Source organism: Poecile atricapillus, chromosome 7, assembly GCF_030490865.1.
Source record: "Poecile atricapillus isolate bPoeAtr1 chromosome 7, bPoeAtr1.hap1, whole genome shotgun sequence".
NCBI lineage: Eukaryota > Metazoa > Chordata > Aves > Passeriformes > Paridae > Poecile > Poecile atricapillus.
Window position 1 is genome coordinate 8,769,842 of NC_081255.1, and position 18,866 is coordinate 8,788,707.

Consider the following 18,866-nt stretch of genomic DNA (forward strand, 5'->3'; position numbering starts at 1 on the left):
AAGCCTGTCCTAAGAAAGCCACCCCGCGAGCAGGTGAGCACAAAGCAGCCGTGCTATGCGCGGCATCCCCGCGGCCGAGCCAAGCCGGGAGATTCACCTGTGCGGCCCAGACAGTGAAGAATTGTTTGGAGCAAAACACTGTGCAATCAAGTGGAGATAGCAGAGGCAATGGGGTCAGGCAGGCTGCCTGGGGCATCTTTCATCTCCAGCTTCGGGAGGTGGGGTGTAAAGTGCGTGCTGGCTGGGCCCAAGGCGGGCTCAAAGGCAGCCTTGTTCTGCCAGCTATCTGCCATCTCTCTGATGTCACACGTTTCATTTGGGCAGCTCACTTCAAAGGCCCCCTTCTCGTGCTCCCTCCCTCCCTTTCTCCCCTTCTGGTTTGGATTTTGCTATTGGAGGGATAATAGCCCAGCTTTCCAAAAACGCATATTGCTGTACAATTAAAAAAAAAATTAAAAAAAAAAAATAAATCAAAGGTTCTTAAAGAGCAGCTGCTCAAGTTAACCCAGTTCAAGCAGGGCACGGCTGGGACAGTCACCAGGAAACCAAAGTCTCTCATTATCCTTCCTAGCAGCAAATCCAAACTCGTCCTGGCTCTCCAGCACCCCAAATCCTCCTCCACTGGTGAGAGGTCCCTCTTTACATCTGCATCCACCATCCTTTCGGTGCAGGTCCCTTTGTGCCCTGCCTCCCGCCAGCCACATGTGCAGCCCCTACCAGAGCTCCAGTTTTGGCTGGAGCTTCTAACAAGCCCTGCTTGAAGCACATCAAGCAGCACCTCAGCACAGCTGTGGCATCAGGACACGCAGCATCCAGCCCCACAGCCCTTGCTGGGTGCCTTGAGGCACGTCCTGCAGGCGGGAGGCCAAAATACCAGCCCGAATAGCAGCCGAATGTGCTGGCCATGCCAAGACAAGACATCTTGCTCAGCTGCAGCCTCTTGTTGAACAACTGTCTCTCTGCCAAGCTACACAAACTTGTCCAAGGCTGCACAAGAGAAAGATGGCATTTCAAAGGGCTCTGGAAGCAAGCTGCCTACTGGGAAAATGTGCATCCCAGTAAGTGGAGCCTAAAGAGCAGAACAGGTCCAGACACACCCTGGCCAAAATAAGTATTAGGTGACTTCAGGTTTTTTAGTTTAGAGAGTTTGGCAACAGCTATTTCTAGCCTTTTTTTTCCCCCCCCACAACTAGAAGCTATCCAGTATAGCCAATATCTTCCTGCACACGCCACACTTCCAGAAGCTGGGGATTTAATAGGTGGGGGGGAAAAAAAATAACACTGTGGGAGGAAAGGAGTGGATGGCGGTGTGCTGGTAGCCAGCAGAGGCCCAAAGATCCTGGACAGAAGGTGTTTGAGCTGCACCCCTTCACATGGCAGCCACTCCACCACAAGGACACCTGGCAGCTGTCCCCTGGCTCACCTCTACGCTGAGGCCGTCCCAGTTTTGGTGACAGCGGTGGGAAAAGGTGCAGCAATATTCAGAATAAAAAGATGAGAAATTCAGTAGCCATCAGCCTGCTGACCTGTACAAGGATGCAGGTTGTAGCTTTCCTGGATGGAGGCTGAAGGGCAGCTGGTAGCTTTGTCTCAGGGGTGCCCTGATCCTTAGCTGCCAGGCTGCAGCCCCTGAGGGTCCCCCAAATCTCCCACCCCACTGGACAGGCAGGAGTGGAGCTGTGCTGCTGCCCCTCCTCTGCTGGGACACCTCCAGCCCCACCCTGAGCATCACCTGGCCCCACAAGGAGGGAGAGGGGATACAGTTTGCATCCAGGAAGCCGTTCTGAGGCCTTGGGGAGCGTCATGGCAGAAATCCCTTGAGGCCATTGCTTAATGCTGACAGCTGGGAGAGGGGCAGAGGAGCCCTGAATGCCGGCAGTGTGAGCAGCAGCCTTTGCTCCCCAACCCCAGCATCCACAGGAGGATTTAAAGGACTCACAGAACTTACTGGCAGGTATTAAAAGTTCACTGGGGCTGTAATAGCAATCTGTCAGCCTGCTGCTAATCCGTCTTGACAGAAACTTTATAAGAAGCTGAAGCGTGTTAAAGAGTCCTGGAGTTTAAGCAGAGCAAACGCGAGGAGAGCGGTTTAAAGCAAAGGGCGTTTTCCATGGACCTCTGACCAAAAGCCCGTGGACCAGCTCAGGATTTGACTCTGGAGGAGAAACAGGAGAGGCATTTTTAGAAGACACCCAGAGAGCAGCACCCTGAGCAGCTGAGGTGCTGTCCCAGGGACAGCTGGGGCACGGGCACAATAGCGGCTCTGTGTGCCCAGGGCTGGGGGCAGCACATGGAGGGGTGCTCAGGGCCACCATCTGATGCACCTGCGCTCACCTCCCAGTCAAGAATGCAAATAATCCACATCTGCAAATCCTGGGAAACCCATTAGCGCTGAAACTGGATCCGCTCAGCCCACGAGGGAAGTTTGCCCGCGCATCGCTGCGGTTTTGGGGACGGCCGTGTCAGCTGGGTATGACAGAGCCCTCAGTCTGGGCTGTGCCACACAGGTGGAGTGTGGAGAGCCGTGCTTTGTGTCCTCCAATCCATGGATGTTAACAGGCAGCACGACCAGGTGCAGCCTCCTGGAAAAGCAGCTTGGGGGGTGTCTCCTGGGACTGCCAGCCCGCTGCAGGAGTGTCACAGCAGTCACCCACCAGTGCAAAACACACCCAGGGCACAGCTCAGAGTAACAGAACTGCACTGAAGGACAGCTTCCCATTGCTCTCCAGCAGAAAGGTGAGGCTTCCAGGTGCACTGTAGATTTTATTAGGGACCAGCAGCTGAGGTGCCACCTCCAGTGGGTTCCCACACCAGCAGGACTGCAAACATTGCTGGGGCAGGTTTGTGTGTGTTGGCACTGCTCTCAATACTCCCTGCAGCAGCTTCGCTCTGGAGCAGATGGCAAAGCTCCATCACCATCTCTGTCTTTCGCTGCTCTGTTTCCCAGGGACCTCCTAAGAACTTTTGCCTCTTAGCTGAGAGTCCTGCTCCCTCACTGAAGCATCCCACACCCCACCAGGAACAGTTCTTACTAGGCTTTGCTCACAGGAAGAGCCTTGCACACTGTTAAACTCTCAGTGACGGCCTCCAGAGGATTTTTTCAGCCTCACATTCACTACAGCTTGCTGTTGAAGGAGGGATGGAGAGCAAGACTTTCAGCTAGAAAGAAAACTGAAGGACTCTTAGCACCCTGCCAAGACACCTGGATCACAGGCAAATAGGTCCAATAAATAACAGCACACCCAGTTTGGAGCCAGCAGAGAGGAGTCAGCAGTAGCAGTAACACATCTCCTCCACGCTGCAGCACACCACATGTACTTGTGGGTCTCCAATCAGCTGAGCAAAACCCCCGGGGTTCCTCCAGCAGAGAAACCTGTTGGCCAGAAGGACTCAGTAGCAGCCCAGCTACTGAAAAGCCTGGTCTGCTGTGGCTTTGTGAATCCCTCTGGTGGGCAGCCACAGCCTCTTCCTCACACCTCACCTGCAGGTGTGAGATCGTAGCGGCGCTTGCCGACACAATTCTGGCAGTCCGGCGAGGGATGTGCTGTCACTGAAACTCCCCGTGGAGCAGGAGGGAACTGGAGGACAGATTTATAAATCTCTTCAGCATCCCTTTATGCAAGACCCAGAGAAACTCAACCCCCAGATTACTTTGGCAAGGAGCTGACTTATGGCTGCATAAGCCTTGCCCGAGCAGAAAAGCAAGGTGGATATATTTGCTGGGATAGAAAAGAGAAGCACCACTTGCCTCGCTGGGAATGCAGAGTGGGACCTGCAAACAGCAGCTACAAAGGGAACATGTGTACTTGGGTGAAAGTTTGAACTCCAACATCATGACAGATGTCAGCAGGAGCAGGGAGATGCAGACCAGCTAATCAGCTATAAAGCCCTGAATGCTCACTTCTTACGACTTCTTACTAAGGAAGCACCTTGAAACCATCCCAGAGGAATCCACAAGCTCATGTATTTTTTATTTTTTTGTCTTTTTTTTTTTTTTTTCTTTTTATTTTCCCCTCAGCACATTGTCATCATCTTCCCCAGGAGCAGAGTTGCTCCCAAGAAACCAGATCCCCCCCTGGGCACAAAGCACCCTCTGTGCTCGCCCCGATGCTATCGGGAGGGGCTGGCCGGGTGCACGCGGTCAGGCAGCACCTAAGCTCGGGTGGCCCAGGGTTTTGGGATGAAACAAGACTCCTCCTCCTCCTCCCCCAGCACGCCACAGCTTTGAGGCCACGGTGGGGAGGACTGAAAATGCAGCAGCATCTCCTTGGCTTATTCGTATTTCACGGGGAAGCTCCGGCCCTGGCTGACACAGCTCTCCACCAGGCGCTTCTGTCAATCCCTTCACGGCAGCCAGCGCTGCCACAAACATTTGTGAGTTCCTCACGAGCTCCTGGCTGGAGGTGAGCTGCTCATATCAACAGCAGACTTTCACTTTGAGGGAAGGAAAAAGCAAGCAAGTCAAGGAAACAGCTGTTAAACTGCAGGAATAATCAATTAAGCGGCAATTTCATCATTTTGAATAAGCTTGCTCGTAATTAAAAGCCTTCTGAAGGAAGTGATTATGCTCTAATTGATGGGAACCATACAGGCCAGGAAAGAGGCAGAGCAATGGTTTGAACAACCATTTCAGAGACACGGAATGGGCTGCAGGTCCCACCGCTGCTGCCCAGCACATTGCAATTCTTTTGAGGATGGCACCTGCCCTGGGGCTTCTTCGTGGCTCTAGCTCCTTGCCAAAGACTCGCTGATGTTTTTCTCTGGATTCATTGCCCATCTCACCCTCCCAGCTATCCCAGCCTGACATGGGAAAGCTACTGGTCAAGCACCAGCCACGCTGGTGGCTCCTTCCCTGCCGCTGTTTGCAGATGGCTCAGCCAGCTGCTGCTGAGAATTGGCCCCAGTTCTCACAGCTTAAATCTGAGGATCCAAACAGGCTTTCAGGTGCTTCATGCTGCCTCTGCTCAGGCCTCCCAGTCTGCCATGGTGGGACTGCTCCTTTTGTCCTACAGGGAAGTGACCACCTCATCTTCCTCATCCTCCCCAACCATGCTGCTCCCAGCTAACATCCCCTTTTTTATCTCTGCCACATTCGTCACTGTCCTGTAGCCACCATGCCCTGCCTGAGCTTCCCCTCCTGTCTCCAGCCCTGACACCCCAGCCTTTGTTGAAAAAGCAGTTTTGGCCCCGTGGGATTCGGCTTCATGTGCCCCAGCCCCCAGGTCTTCTGCTGGGATGTCACCGCTCCTTCCTCACCCCTCCGCCTACTCCAGGAGGAGACAGAGCAGCCAACAGTCAGTTATAGCTTCTGGCAGGCTCCAGCTAATCCTTTTGGAAGAGTTTCACCAGCCTCCTCTCCCCAAACTCCTCAGGGGCTCTCCAGTTACTTCCCAAATACCTCCACGCACTCGGCTGCAGAGCCAAACCCTCCAAGCCTGGGACACCAGTGTGAGGTTGTCAGGACAACACAACCAGCCACCCAAGGCACAGGTGTTACGCTGCATCTCCAGTTCCATGATCTCATGCTGCATTTTCCAGGCAGTCCCTGCCTCTTTGAGCAAGAGTTGCTCACTCTTTCCCTTCTCCTCCTCCTCCTCGCTCTCTCATGCACAGCCCCGGGGCTCTCCGTGCTTTCATATTATTTTGAGCTTGTGTTGAGCACAGACTTGTTTCCTCGCAGATGCTCTTGGGAACGCACAGAAAAAGCCTGAGGCTTGGTGGATACCTCCCTGCACAGCCCCTCCTCTCCCAAGCAGATACTATTGCATCTGTGCTGAGAGGAACAGAGGCCAGAGCTGCTGGGGGGCCAGCCAGTTCCAGAGCCCTGAGCTGAGATGCCAAAGCTCAGCTCTCCAGAGCTTGTCTGGGCTCTCCCAGAGTCCTAAATAAGATTGGTTGGGAGCAATTGCTTGGGGCTCTTCACCCCACTCCAGGCCACCAAATCAATCGGGCTGTAGGGCAGCGCCTTCCAGGGCTCATCACCAGCTCCCCATCCCTTTGCCAAAGGGATTTTCCTCCTGCCACGGATTCACCCTGCCCCGAGACCCTGATCCAAGCCACCAGGCATCCCTCTGAATGAGCCTCCTGTTCTCGGGGTCATCAGAGGGGAAATCTGATCTCCCCTCTGAAGTGGCAGCTCCCAGGGCCCGGGGCAGCGAGAATCTGCTGCTCCTCACCCAAAGTGCCGTCGGTATTTGATCACTCCCAGTGTTTTGACATGGTTTGCAGTCGGATACGCTCGTCCTCAGCCTGTGAACTTCGAGGTGTCAATCAGGCAAGCACAGGTCAGCCTCCACAGCGGTGCCTAGGAGGTCTACAGCTGACAAGATAACCTTTTCATGACCAACACAGTTGCCACTTGGAGGAGTGGAGACAAGAATTTGGTCTGATCTCCAACAAGATAAGGAGCTGTTATTCGCCTTTTTTATACCTGAGGAGCTTCTAACCCTTTTATTGCCTTTCCATCGCAAGTCTTCACCGTTTCATAAAGAGGTTTTTTGCTCCTTTTTCAAATAAAATTTCCATGCAGGTGACCAGCAGTGGAAGAAAAGACTTAGAAAATGCCAGCAACAGCTTTGGACAGCTGGTGTTACCTGGGATCTTGTTCACAGACCTACCATAAAGCCATGTGGTTTGAGTCTTATCATGTGTCACAAGACAAGTGTTTTCTAATGGGTGGCATTAAGTGTCCAGAAGAGTGTCAGTGTAGGTATCAAACATCTGGCAAATTATTTCACTCTGGAAAGGTGACAGGAACAACCAAAGCTTTTGCATTTTCCCACAAAAAAAAGACAAAACCCAAAAAACCAACCAATGAAGCAAAGAAAACACAGGATTTGTCTCCTCTCATGTCAAGCTCCACCCTGCCTGTGGGTTCCTTGGGATCCAGGCCCTCTCCACCTCCCACGTGCAGAGAGATGACCCATGGGTGTGGGCACATGAGAAGCTCTCCTGCAGGTTCTTCTCCCCCAGGACATGCCCACATCACATCAGACAGCAGCCCCCAAACGCCCAGGGCAGCAAGAGGCCGTGACCCGGCCTTCCTACACGGCTGTGTCCTCGCTGCACCAGGATCTTGGCGGGGTTTGGGGCTTCCTCCCACCCACACCAGCTGGCAGGAGCCAGCACAGCTCTGCTGACTGCAGCTATGTGCTGAGCCAGGCCACTCAGAGCAAGGCAAGGCTCCAGCCCTTCACCTGGAGGTGGTTTTCCTAGACAGCAAGGTCACATCCTTCCAGGAAGGTTGTTTGCTCCAGCTCCTGCACTGCAAGTCTCCAACAAATACCTGAAAACCACCACCAAGACTCAAATACCCAGCTGCATTACCCAGCACGGGCCAATGCCATTTGGATTTTCACTCCAGGCTGCATCTGCCACGAGCTCCTGAGCCATCCATTCACAAAGAGCAGGTTAATTAACATAATATCACTCAGAGCTGGCTGCCTATCAGTATCATCTAATCAGTATCCTCAACTGACAAGAAATCTCTGACTTGATCTCTCCTTGGCCACCGAGCAGTGCCTGAACAGAAGCAGCTTTGTTTGGAGTCACTGGAGACACAAAGGTCAGCTCCCAACCCGTTCCTGGCATTGCCCTTGCCTTGGAGAGCGAGGTAGAACCTGTTTTCATGTCAGACCTTGCTCTTTTCTTCCTGCCTTTGACAAGAAGGTATCATCTGTCCCAGGGAGCCACTCCCCAGCTGCCAGCGGGCTCAGACATGGTGTGGCAAAGCAGCCCCACAAAAGGACATCCCAGGGGGACAAACCAAGGGACACCTGACAACCCACCCACCACCTGCAGAAGATAAGGCCCAGCCAGTTCTGCTTTGGCAGGATCCATCCACACCCTGAAATAAGGGACAGGAGGATATGAAATCCAGATGACAGGAGGACCCACATCTGCTGCTCCATGGCAAGATTGCAAACTGGGCTCACGTTCAGCCTGTGTCGAGCACAGGGCCAACTGGCAGAAGAACAGGTTTAAAAACCACGAATTCTCCAGATTTTGCTAGACAAAAATCTGCCCTCACCCGTAATTCTGCTCCTTTCCCCAAATTACATACTCTATATAATAATCTTATACATATGCCCACATTTGCATCAAGAGACTGTTATTATAGGGTGTCATTACATTTTTACAAGATTTTAAAAGTAGGCAAATAGTCTGCATGACACAGGGGTTTTTATTTAGGGGGAAGCAATTTAGCAAGTGTAAATTGGCAGCTGGGCTGATGAAAAAACCAGGCTGATGCACCTGAGCATTTTTCAAACAGGAAATAGCTGTGGGTGGGGAAGACAAACCTTTTCTCTTTAAAACATTAATAATAAACTCCCACAAATTTAAACATGACGTTTTAAGAAGCATCCGAGGGAGAGGAATTTTTGAGGCAGTTTTAACAACCATTAAAGTAAACCTATTTTTACACTGCAAGCTTGGGTGGTGTTAACCCAATTGCCTAGAGCTGATCCTACAAATCGTGCTGGTTTTGTGGGCCACGGCAGCTCCTCCAATAATCCACCACCTATAATCCACCTCCCCTAGATCTGCCCTCTTTTCCACACAGCACCAGCCAAGTATTTCTCCAAGCCCACCAAGCCCAGTGTTAGAGAAACCTCAAGCCATAATTTCCCCAACCTGTCCACCACAAGTCCAACCCTGTTGCTGTCTTGCTGTCTTGAAACAGAGCAAAACCCCAAAGCCACCCAGGCAATCCAGGCTGCTCTTGGGCTGCTCTTTTTTTTTACAACTTAGAAAATAAAAATGACAAGTTTTCTTCTTAGAGTCATGTTATTTTAGAATTTTTTTTTTTTTTTTTTGGCAGGTTGGACTTAGAAAACATTTCCTACCCCAGGAGCTGCAGAGCAGGTCCTGATGATGGTCAGCAAGGAGCACACCTTGAACAACTCAGAAAAGGAGCTGTGGATCCCCACTTGCTGGCATATTTGTGGAACCTCTCTGTGTCTGGGAGCTGTGGTAAGAGCAATTCCTTTTGGGAAACACCTGCACATAGCTTTAAGGCAGTCCTAGCACGGAGTTGCTCGTGGTCCTGACATGGAGGGCTGGGGCTCATGAAGTGCTACTCCAGGTGAGAGCTTGGTGAAGACCCCCAGCAAGCCCTTCTCTGCCACCTTGGGTGGGAGCCAGAGACAGCTGTCTCACCTTCCAGACCCACCAATCTCTGCCTGTTGGCCACAGAGGACACTCCAAGGGCCACTTTAGTCCCAGACCACAGAATATGATGAGACACCAGCACAGGTTGCCCAGAGAGGCTGTGGATACCCCACCCCTGGAAGTGCTCAAGGCCAGGTTGGATGGGGCTTGGAGCAACCTGGACTAGTGGAAGGTGTCCCTGCCCATGGCAGGGGGCTGGAACTGGATGGTCTTTAAAGTCCCTTCCAACCCAGACAGTGATGGGGTCTCTGATTCTGTGAATATTTGATATGGAAAACCCATCAAGCAAAAAACTTCTGACAAGACCTTGCTGCCATCGGAGATGACTCAAACCTTTCCCTCTCCCAGTCAAGAGGACACAACCACACAAGAAAACACCAGGCTTTTTCTTTTTTTCCTTTTTTTTTTTTTTTCGTTTCTTCAACAGAGATTTTTTTCTTATTTACTTACGGGGTTGTTTTTTTTGTCTTTTTAATTTCATCTTGGTGCGTGATTTCTGACAGTGTTGTCAGAAAATCAGCCATCTCCAGACCCTGCTACATTCAGTGTCAGACTGGACGGCGGCGACGAGCCAGTGTTTTGAGCCTCACAGTCACTTGCACGTCTCTACGGGTTGTCGCTTACATCGCTCGTGAACAGCAGCACAAAAGGACACAACGCATGAAAACGAGAGTGGGGATGAGGTGAGGGCCAGCTGGAGGCTCGACCCCAAGGAGAACTTTCCCCAGGTTCCCAGAGTTCTGGCAGGGAGGAAGCTGAGCGCGGGGTGGGACAGGCAGGGCTGTCCCTCCTTTCTGGTTCCTTGGGCTGCAGCGTTTCCCGGTGCCAGGACACCAGCTCACACCGGCCTAGCACCCAGATTTGGGGACATGGGATGGGGTCACTGGTGGAGAAGCACAGCTGAGCCCCGATGGGCTGGGATGTCCAGCATGTCCACCCCACACTGACCTCCTGGACACGTCCAGCAGTGGGGACAGGACCTGGCCACCACGCTGCCCCCATCAATCTGCCGGCATAAAGCAGGTTTCTGGACCCAGCTCCACTTTGTGCTTAACTGCACCTCAAAGCCAGTGGGGCAACCTGAGAACACCAAAAATAACCAACCCCAAAACCCAAACCTGTCGCCTGAAATGAACTGATGTCCCTTCCCTGCCACTGGGCTTTTGCAACCTAAACATAACGTTTATAAAAAGTAAAATTATTTCCTCTTATAACTTAAGTGCATTGAGTATTTTCCTTAAATATGGTTCACACTGAAAATAAAGTTACTTTTGCTGTACAGTAAATTTCTGATAGACTTAGAAATAAACTTTTTTTTTTGTTGATACAATCTGGCGGGTGTGGCCGTGCAGCGCAACACTCCCGGCCACACGGCTCTGCACGCAACACGCGTGCGTGCCCACACACACACACATCCACACACACAGCCCCGTCCTCAGGAACAGGGGCAATGTTAGGGGTTTCTAGCTTTCTATATTCGCATGGGAACATCTATCTTAAAAGTCCCTACGTTTAAGCAGCGGGCACTCAAACTGGTTGAGGGAAGAGAGGAGGGGAAAAAAAAACAACCCTGCGGCGACATTTTCCCCTCGTGTTTCCCCAAAGCATTGTCAGCCTTCCAAATTTCAAAGGCCAGCTGATGCTGCAGGTTTTCTCCATGAGGACCAGCAGTTTGCTCTTCCTAAAGATGGGATTCAGCGCTGGGATGCTCCTACGGGAGAATCCCCCTCCCCTCCCTGCCGCAACGAGAAATTTGTGTCCCCCCGTTTGAAATTTGAAAATCCACCAGCCAGCTGCAAAAACCACTCGTGTCCCTAATCCTAGGCTCCTAAGAGAAACATGAAACTATGTAACCCATAACTTAACTCGCTCCTTGGGAATCCCAAGCTACAACATTATTTGACGGCGTCCCAGCAGCGTCGCTCCCCTCCCTCCCAGCCCCGGGGAGCTCTGCGGCCCCTCCTGGGGGGACCATGCTGCGCTCAGGAGGTGAAGTAGGAGTTCTGCATGGAGTACAGGTGGTCGATGGGGTTTCCCACTCGTGCCTGGAGCGGCCCTGCGTCTGCTGTGCCCAGGAAGCAGTCCCCCAGGTTGCTCAGTGAGGTATCGTCGCTGTCCAGGTCGTGGAAGAGGGGCTCGGCACCTTGGGAAGCAAGGAAGGGACAAAAGGGGTTCAGAGCCTGCTTCCTCCTCCAGCACCTTGACAGTGCCTGGTACACCCAGCTTTTGCAGTGATGCCTTAGGACTTTAGCTTTAGTATTTTTCAGATCCTGTACTGCACTGGTACATAACTCTAAACTCCATGGAAAGTGTCAGCTCCTGTCTCCATATTTTGGCCAGACAGAACAATTCCTCTAGGCCTGAGACTCAAGAACACCCTACTGCTTCAGGCCCTGAAAAGTATCAGCAAAAGTGAATTGGGGAGGAGCAAACTGGGGATAAATTACTTAATTACCTGAAGGTGTAATTGGAGAATTAATCCCTGATATGCAAATGGACCAAACTTAACAATTGTCCGAAAAACTCATGACCATCCATTTTGGGTATTGCCAAAAGGCTTCATCTGCCCTTAATGCACTTGAAGGCCCTTCATTAAATATATCCCCTTTTATCCTTTTAACTTTGGCTTCTGTTTCTAACTAAGCCCAAAACAGGCATCAGCAGCATGAAGTATTTAGGGGTGATGGGACCCCACCACAACCCAGCATCTCTCTGAAGGAGAGAAGGCCAAGAGGCCATCCCCAGAGCCCTACCGTAGGGGTGCATGTGGTCTCCAGGCATCTGGGGCGGGGTGAGCCCTTGCCGGAAAGGGTCGGAGCCGTAGACACTCTGCTCCATGCCCAGCAGCTGCTGGGGCGGGGGCAGAGCGGTGTAAGGGTTCAGCATCCCCTCCAGCCCTGTGCCGCCGCCCCCGCCGTTTGTCTGGGCTGCAAGATAAGATCAAGGTAAGGTCAAGTCATGGCTGCTGCTTTTTGGGTGGCTGAGCTCCGCTGGGAAGCCTGGAGAGGGCTGGGAAATAGGGAAACCCAAATTGCTGTACCTGAGCTCAGGCGCTGCGTGTTTTGCTGGTCCTGCTGCTGCTGCTGCTGCCTCCTGGCGAGCTTCTTCATCTGGGAGAGAGGAAAGGGAAAAAAAAACCAGAATGAAATCATCCCCCTGGCCAAAGCCAGGAGGGAGTGAGCCCCAGCCATGGATGCTGGCACCCCTTGTACCCACCTTGGCTCGCTGGTTCTGGAACCAGACCTGCACCACACGGACGCTCAGCCCCGTCTCTGCTGCCAGTGTCTCCCGCACCTGGGGGAGAAGAGGGACAGCGGCGTCTCTCAGCACACTCAGCTTGTCAGGGGCACTTTAGGAAGGGTCAGATCAGCCAGGCCAAGTCCATGCTCAGCATCCAGGACATCCCTAAGAGCTGGAGGCAGCTGGGGCCCTTCTCCCCATACCTTTCTGCAGGGCTTGGAGGAGACCTCAAATGATGCCTTGAATGCTCTCCGCTGCTGCGTGGTCAGGATGGTCCGTGGCCTCTTGGGCCGTTTGTGATCCTTTCCATCCTCAGTGCCCTTCCCCGAGGCCTGACCCAACTTGCAGATGCTGTCCTCATCATCACTTTTGCCTAAGGATGACAAAAAAGCAGGTCCTTTACAGACAACAGGCGGCACACGCCATCTCCAGCACGGTCAAAATAATCCCAGAGATTTAAAACAAGCTGGTGCTGGTGGGGATCTTGTTCTGAGTATGTGGGAGTCAAAATAATCTGAGAGATTTAAAACAAGCTGCTGTTGGTGAGGATCTTGTTCTGAGTATGTGGGAGTCAATCTGAGAGATTTAAAACAAGCTGGTGTTGGTGGGGATCTTGTTCTGAGGATGTGGGAGAAGCTGAGGTTTGGGACTGGCTGCCCTATGGCAGCTTGGAGAGTGGGGTGTGGGGGAGAGCTACTGCTGACTGCTCAGCCAGCAGATGTGCTTTTGGGTTCTTCTTTTCCCCAACAGTGTGAGCAGCTGCAGTGTGAAACCCTGGGACAGCTGATTTTCCCTCCACCAGAGCCAGATCTCTGCCTGCTTCACAGGAATTTCCAGCCAGGCCACAGCTGGGGGCACATCTGGACACAGACACACAGGTCACATCCACGTGAGGGACCAGCAGTTGTCAAGGACCTGTGTGTGCCCCTGGACAGCCCAGGTGGAGACAGAGATTGGGTCCCTCTGCCCAGGCAGAGCAGTCTGGGGGAGGTCAGGGTGAGCAGGGAAGCTCTGAGACCCCTCACAAACACCCCCTGACCTGCCCTACCATGGAGGACAACTCCCTTTAGAGCAGACTTGTATTCATACATAGAAAGCAGCACCTTCCTGCCTGTTCTTGCCTTTTCTGTGGAGTTTTAAATCTCCCTGGACAGAAAGCCAGGGTCTTTCAGCCTTCACTCCTCAGGTATTCACTGTGATGTGCTGCTCCACTGCATTCCCAGGCACTGGGATGCATCTCCCTGCTGCTCTCCACCACTCAAGCACGGAGCCTTTGGGTGGGAAGTGGACATTGCCTCTTCCTCATTTACTGCTGATGACCTTGCTTGCTCACCACTGCTGTGATGCAGGTTTGACAGCACCTTCCCTCTGGCTAGCTATAAATCACTCACAGCCTTTTCCAGCAAGTTCCTGCGCTGTTCACTTGGGAATTGATAATGGAGCTGAGGTGCTGGTTTGATACAGATGCAAGGCTGTGCTTGAACCAAGTCCACGCCAGGGCTGCCGTGGCTCGGGGAGATGGGGATGGACCAGGGAGTGTGAGCCTGGCTCAGGGTGAAAACAGGCCAGGTCCAACCCCATGGCAAGAGCTAAACATGGATCATACACACCAGAAAGATTCCTATCCAACCCAGGTGGGAATGAGGAAAGACTGGAGCAGATCTCCAGGGCAAGGGGAGGCAAAGATCCCAGTGGAGCAGCAAGAATGCTCTCAGGCACCAGTTACCTCTCCTCTCCACACTGCTGGGCTCTCTCCTGGGTTCCAGCCAACACAGGGATCTTCCCTGGTAGGGGAAGGGATGGACATTCCCTGGGAGGGATGGGACAGGGAGAGCTCTTCATGCTGGCAGTCTCCAAACAGCCAGGAGCTGGGTCTGTCCTCTGGGAATCAGAAATCTGGGAATCAGAGCCTTGCTGCTGCTTGAGCTCCCCTCACAGCACATCTATGACATTCCCACACCAACAGGAAAGACAAACTGCTGTTTCCTTGCATGTCCCAGCCCGAGGGATGCCACCCTCTGGCATCCCAGAACCCCAGAAGGGGAGGCCCAAGCTGTGGGGCCTCTGATGGGGATATGAGCAGTGGCTGCTGCCTCCTCAGTGCCAGGTCCCTGCTCTGCCAAGCTGCTGGTTTTCCTGAATGCTGAAGGAGTTTAATTTTGATGGAAGAGTAGAGATTTTTACAAATCATGGGAGAAGGAACGTTAACTGGTGCCCGAAGCCGTTTGCACCCAAGGGTGAGGTCAGCACCCCCCTCCCCTCCAGCCCAGGAGGGGCAGAGCTCAGCATGGCAGAGCTGATGGGCTCCATCAAGTCCACGATGCTCAAAACCCACTCCAAGGGGGGAAAACCCGCTCAGAGCAGCCTCTCCAAGCCCTCCCCCCGCCAACACCTGCTCCCCAAATCCCTCCCAGTGTCAAAGGGAAAGAAGGAAAAGTGAAGCCGGATTTGGCGGGGTATTACTTTTAATTAACTCTCCCTTTCAAGCCTTTCCCCACTGAGGAGGGGGGAGAAATTAATGAGTGTCTGGGGCTGCCCCTGACGTCACCTGGGAAGGGGCTGGGGCGATGGATATTGTGCAGCGTGCCCTCGCTCCGACCTGGCGAGCCCACATCCCGCCGCCGGGGCCAGGACATTCCTCGCTCAGGAGGATTTAGGGAGAGGAGAAACGTTAGGACGCTTTTAATTGGAAAGCAGGGTCCTCTTTCAGAGGGGCTTGTTTACTTAGGCTGGGCGGCGGAGGCTCGGGGGAGGCAGTAATTGAAGCGAGGGTTTGGGAGATTACAGACAACATATGGCTCGCTTTTTATCTGTGCTTTCTCATAAAGTGGCCCTTGGTGTGTGGGGGAGGGAGGGAGAGAGGGTGGGGGGCTTCAAAGCAGCCGTGGGGGGGACAGGAGAGAGGCTGGACGAGCTCATCACATGCTGCTGGTGGTGGTGGTGCCGGAGAGGGGACGCCGCTCTGCGTCTCCTGGCGTGGGGGCAGTGGGGTCTGGGGGATGCAGGAGGATGGGGAGAAGCCACCAGACACTGGGCATCCACAGGGGATGGGTACCTGGGCTGGGCCCTGCTGTGTCATTGTCCCCAGAGCCATGAAATGTCCCAAGACAAACCTGGCAGCCACCAAAAGCAGCCAGGGATGGTGGTGGGGCCACGCTATGGGGTCTGTGGGGAGATGGGAAGGGAGAAGGGCTGGGACCCCCCAGTCAGAGGCTGCCAGGCCATGTCAGGGGCTTCGGGTTAGGTTTCTGATCGGCCAAGGGGTTGCCTTGCCCTTTTGACTCCCACACTGGCCCTTCACATCCCTCAGGTCTCAGCTGGAGTTTCCACCAAAATAAGTCTTTCCCCTGGAGGTTTTTGCTAAGCTGAAGCTCTTGGTTTGGCCGGAGCTGCTGGCAGCAGGGCTGGACCACGGGCTGATGGGGAGGAACAGCTCCCCAACCTTTCCCCAACTGCCCTTTTCCCCCACTAGGAACAAACCCAAACCATTGTGGCTGATCTGCTTTCTCTTCTGCGTGACATCTCCTCATTGGCTCCTATTTGAACTGAAAAGGGTTTCCATATCCCAGAGGGAAAAAAAATAGCAATTCTTCAATCAGTTAAGGACTTTCCCAGGGCTAAGGGAAGAGGCAGCCCCAGAGTGCTGGATCCTCCTGCACTCCTGCCTCTCCAGCTCCTCCAGCGCTGCACCATCACTCACCAGCTCCCCCCAGCCACCTCCTCCCGTGGGCTCACTCTGATTTTTAAACATCCCCACCGTTAATTGCAAAGGACTTTTTTTGTCCTGAGCAAGCAGGGTTGCAGAGCTCACGCACAACCCACACAGGCAGAGCTGCAGGACTGACGGGCTTTTGCTGCAGAGGAGCACAATATTAAAGAGAAATACAGGCTTTGGGCAAGTTTTGCTCCGTATCTTCTACAGAAGCCATCCCCACCCCTTCACAAATCTTCTCCCAGCTACAGCACTCCAGTGACAGAGAGCACTGGGCTTTGTTGTGTCCGGGCTTCACACTTTAGCAACACACTCCTGATCCTGATTTCTACTATTTTTAAATCCAATGCTTTGCTCCAGCAGGGAAAAGGCAGCCCCACTTGTCCACCCCCCTCCCCAGAGTTGCTGGCAGCCCTTTCCAGAGAATTTCAAAGGTAAATCCTTTTCCTCCATAAAGCAGATTTTTCCCCAGTGAGGGATTTTAAGGGGAATTGAGAGACTGGTGAGGAGCAGGGCTCTGTGGGGATGGTGTTATCAGGAGGATTTTGGCTAGCAGATCATCAGATCATTTCCACCCTCCCAGTCCCCAGTGCTGGGCTTTCTTACTAAATTTGTCTTCCTGGGAAACATTTGGGTTTAATTTGCATTGACTGCAGATAGATATTTTAATGCTGGTCTGATGCTCTGGGCAGCCTAACCCGGCCGTGACACCCTGGCTGGAGCAGGATTCCAGCCACTGTCACCTCTCCTGCAGCACCCCCTGGCTCTGCAGTGTCCCCACAGTGTCCCCATGATGGGTCAGCAGGCTGGTCCTGGCCATCAGAAGCCTCAGAAGCTGCTGGGGACACGAGGTTTGCAGACTCCCTGCTGCCAGCTCATGTTTCAGCTCCGTGCCTCAGTTTCCCCTTGTTCTTAAAAGGGGTGACTACAGCAGAAGCAGCTCATTCCTTGTTCTCAGCCTCTCCAGAGCCCCAGGCAGGGACAGTGAGGCACAGGGGTGGGACACAGGTTTAGCCCGAGGTAGTCAGTGGCCAGCCCTCCCTCCCAGGGAAGCTGCACACCCCTTGGACAAGGCCAGGAGCACAAACCCCTGCAGGAAGGAGCCCTTATGGGGTGGGATGGTCCCCAGAGCATCCTCCATCCCCGCAGCCCCTCACTGCTGAGCTCGCTGCTCAAGCCCTCACCACCGAGGCGGCAGAGACCAGCTGGAGGATCCAATGGTGCTTACAGAGCTTATCCCCTCAGACCAAAGGGCAGAAGTTCAGGGCAGAGAGCCCAAACCTCACCTCCAGACCCCTCCAGAGGCCTGGGAGCGGCACCAGCCAGGGAGACGCCGGGCGCGGGCGGCCCCTTACCAGAATCCGACAGAGCCGGGCTCACCAAGCTCAGCAGCTCCCGCTCCTTCTCGTAGTCGCCCTTACAGAGGAGCTGCCCCTCCTTCAGCACGAACTCGTCGCCCTTCTGCAGGCGCCGCTCGCAGACGCAGCAGCAGAAGCAGTGCAGGTGGTAGACGCTCTTCTGGGCGCGCATCACCAGCTCGCTGGGCGCCACGGCCTCCAGGCAGCCCGCGCACTTCACCGCGAACAGCCTGCGGGACAAGCAAGGGGACAGCCCGCTGTGACATCCCACGGGTGCTGGGACAAGGGATGGGACACCCCACGGCGGGGAGATGGGCCACGGGCACCCCTCGGGGTGTGGGGTTGCGTTGAGGGGCCGGGGACAACGGTGCGGGGACGGCGGACGCGTGCGCTCGCCCGGTGCCAATGGGGGGATGCTGCTTTTGGGTCAGCTTTAGCAGTTTTGGGGCTTTCCAGGTGCTGACTATGAATATGGCCAAGTGATGAAGAGCCTGACATCGCAGATGCTCCAGGTGAACAAAAAAAAAAGGTACCAAGCCCAACAGCCCAGGTACTGCCAGCACCACAAGACAGCACCACTTCTACACGGGTTTCATCAAGCCAGCTCCACATCTCACCTCCCTCCAGCTCATGCCTGGACCCAAGGAGATGCTGGAGACAGCAGTGGGGTCAGGGAGCTCATCTGTGCCTCTCCACAAGCACCCGCAGAGAGCATCCCCACCCTCCCTCACCCACAAACCACCCCATCCCTCTGGCCACCCCATCCCCACCTGCAAAGATATCAGGAATGTCTAATATATCATAAAAATCTCCAAGACAGCATCTCTGGGGTTAAGGCCAGTGCCAGACTGAAGACTTGACGCGTCAAAAGGAAAAGGAAAAGCTCAGCTTGTTCCTTGACATTGATGTGACAGCGTTTGAAGCATCCCTAATTAAACCGTTCCCAGGTTTCAAGACTCTGGCTTTAGATTTAAAAGCCAATAATAATAATAACAACAGCAATAAGAGTTTAGATTGGAACAGAGCTTTTCTGAGTTTAAATGTCCCTACTGATGAATGATTTACAGCTGGGGGAAACTGAGGTGAGGAGAGCAGAGGTGGCAGAATCAGTGTTGGCTTCAGAGCATTTTGGAGGCAGATGGAATTAACCTTAGGGCCAGATATTTTCAGTAAATGGGATCACCATGAGAGATGTTTGAAGGTATCAAACCAGAACCTCTTTGCCACACCCAGATATTTGACTTCTTGGCTTGGACATAGTACAGGAAAAAAACCCACTGTTTACCCAGTCTCGTCCGAAATATCTGTGGGAACTGGACATTATTATTCCCCTGTCTTGGTGACTTTGGCCCAGAAAGAGAAGTCAAAAGTCAGCACACATCCTG

The 18,866-nt window shown here is 53.4% G+C and overlaps 2 protein-coding genes across 2 annotated transcripts in view; both read right to left on the reverse strand.

Moving 5' to 3' along the window:
• The window catches only part of KLHL20 (kelch like family member 20), a 450,003-nt gene extending 432,535 nt beyond the window's left edge, over window positions 1-17,468 (reverse strand). The window contains exon 1 of the mRNA XM_058842330.1: window positions 17,456-17,468. The gene's annotated coding sequence lies outside the window, so the exon portion shown is untranslated. The remainder of the gene's footprint in view (window positions 1-17,455) is intronic.
• The window catches only part of LMX1A (LIM homeobox transcription factor 1 alpha), a 42,947-nt gene continuing 34,833 nt past the window's right edge, over window positions 10,753-18,866 (reverse strand). The window contains exons 5-10 of the mRNA XM_058842337.1: window positions 17,479-17,711; window positions 12,615-12,784; window positions 12,388-12,465; window positions 12,212-12,281; window positions 11,925-12,098; window positions 10,753-11,314 (exon numbers count right to left, since the gene is read on the reverse strand). Coding sequence (XP_058698320.1) covers window positions 11,154-11,314; window positions 11,925-12,098; window positions 12,212-12,281; window positions 12,388-12,465; window positions 12,615-12,784; window positions 17,479-17,711 — 886 coding nt within the window. The 3' untranslated portion in view covers window positions 10,753-11,153. The remainder of the gene's footprint in view (window positions 11,315-11,924; window positions 12,099-12,211; window positions 12,282-12,387; window positions 12,466-12,614; window positions 12,785-17,478; window positions 17,712-18,866) is intronic.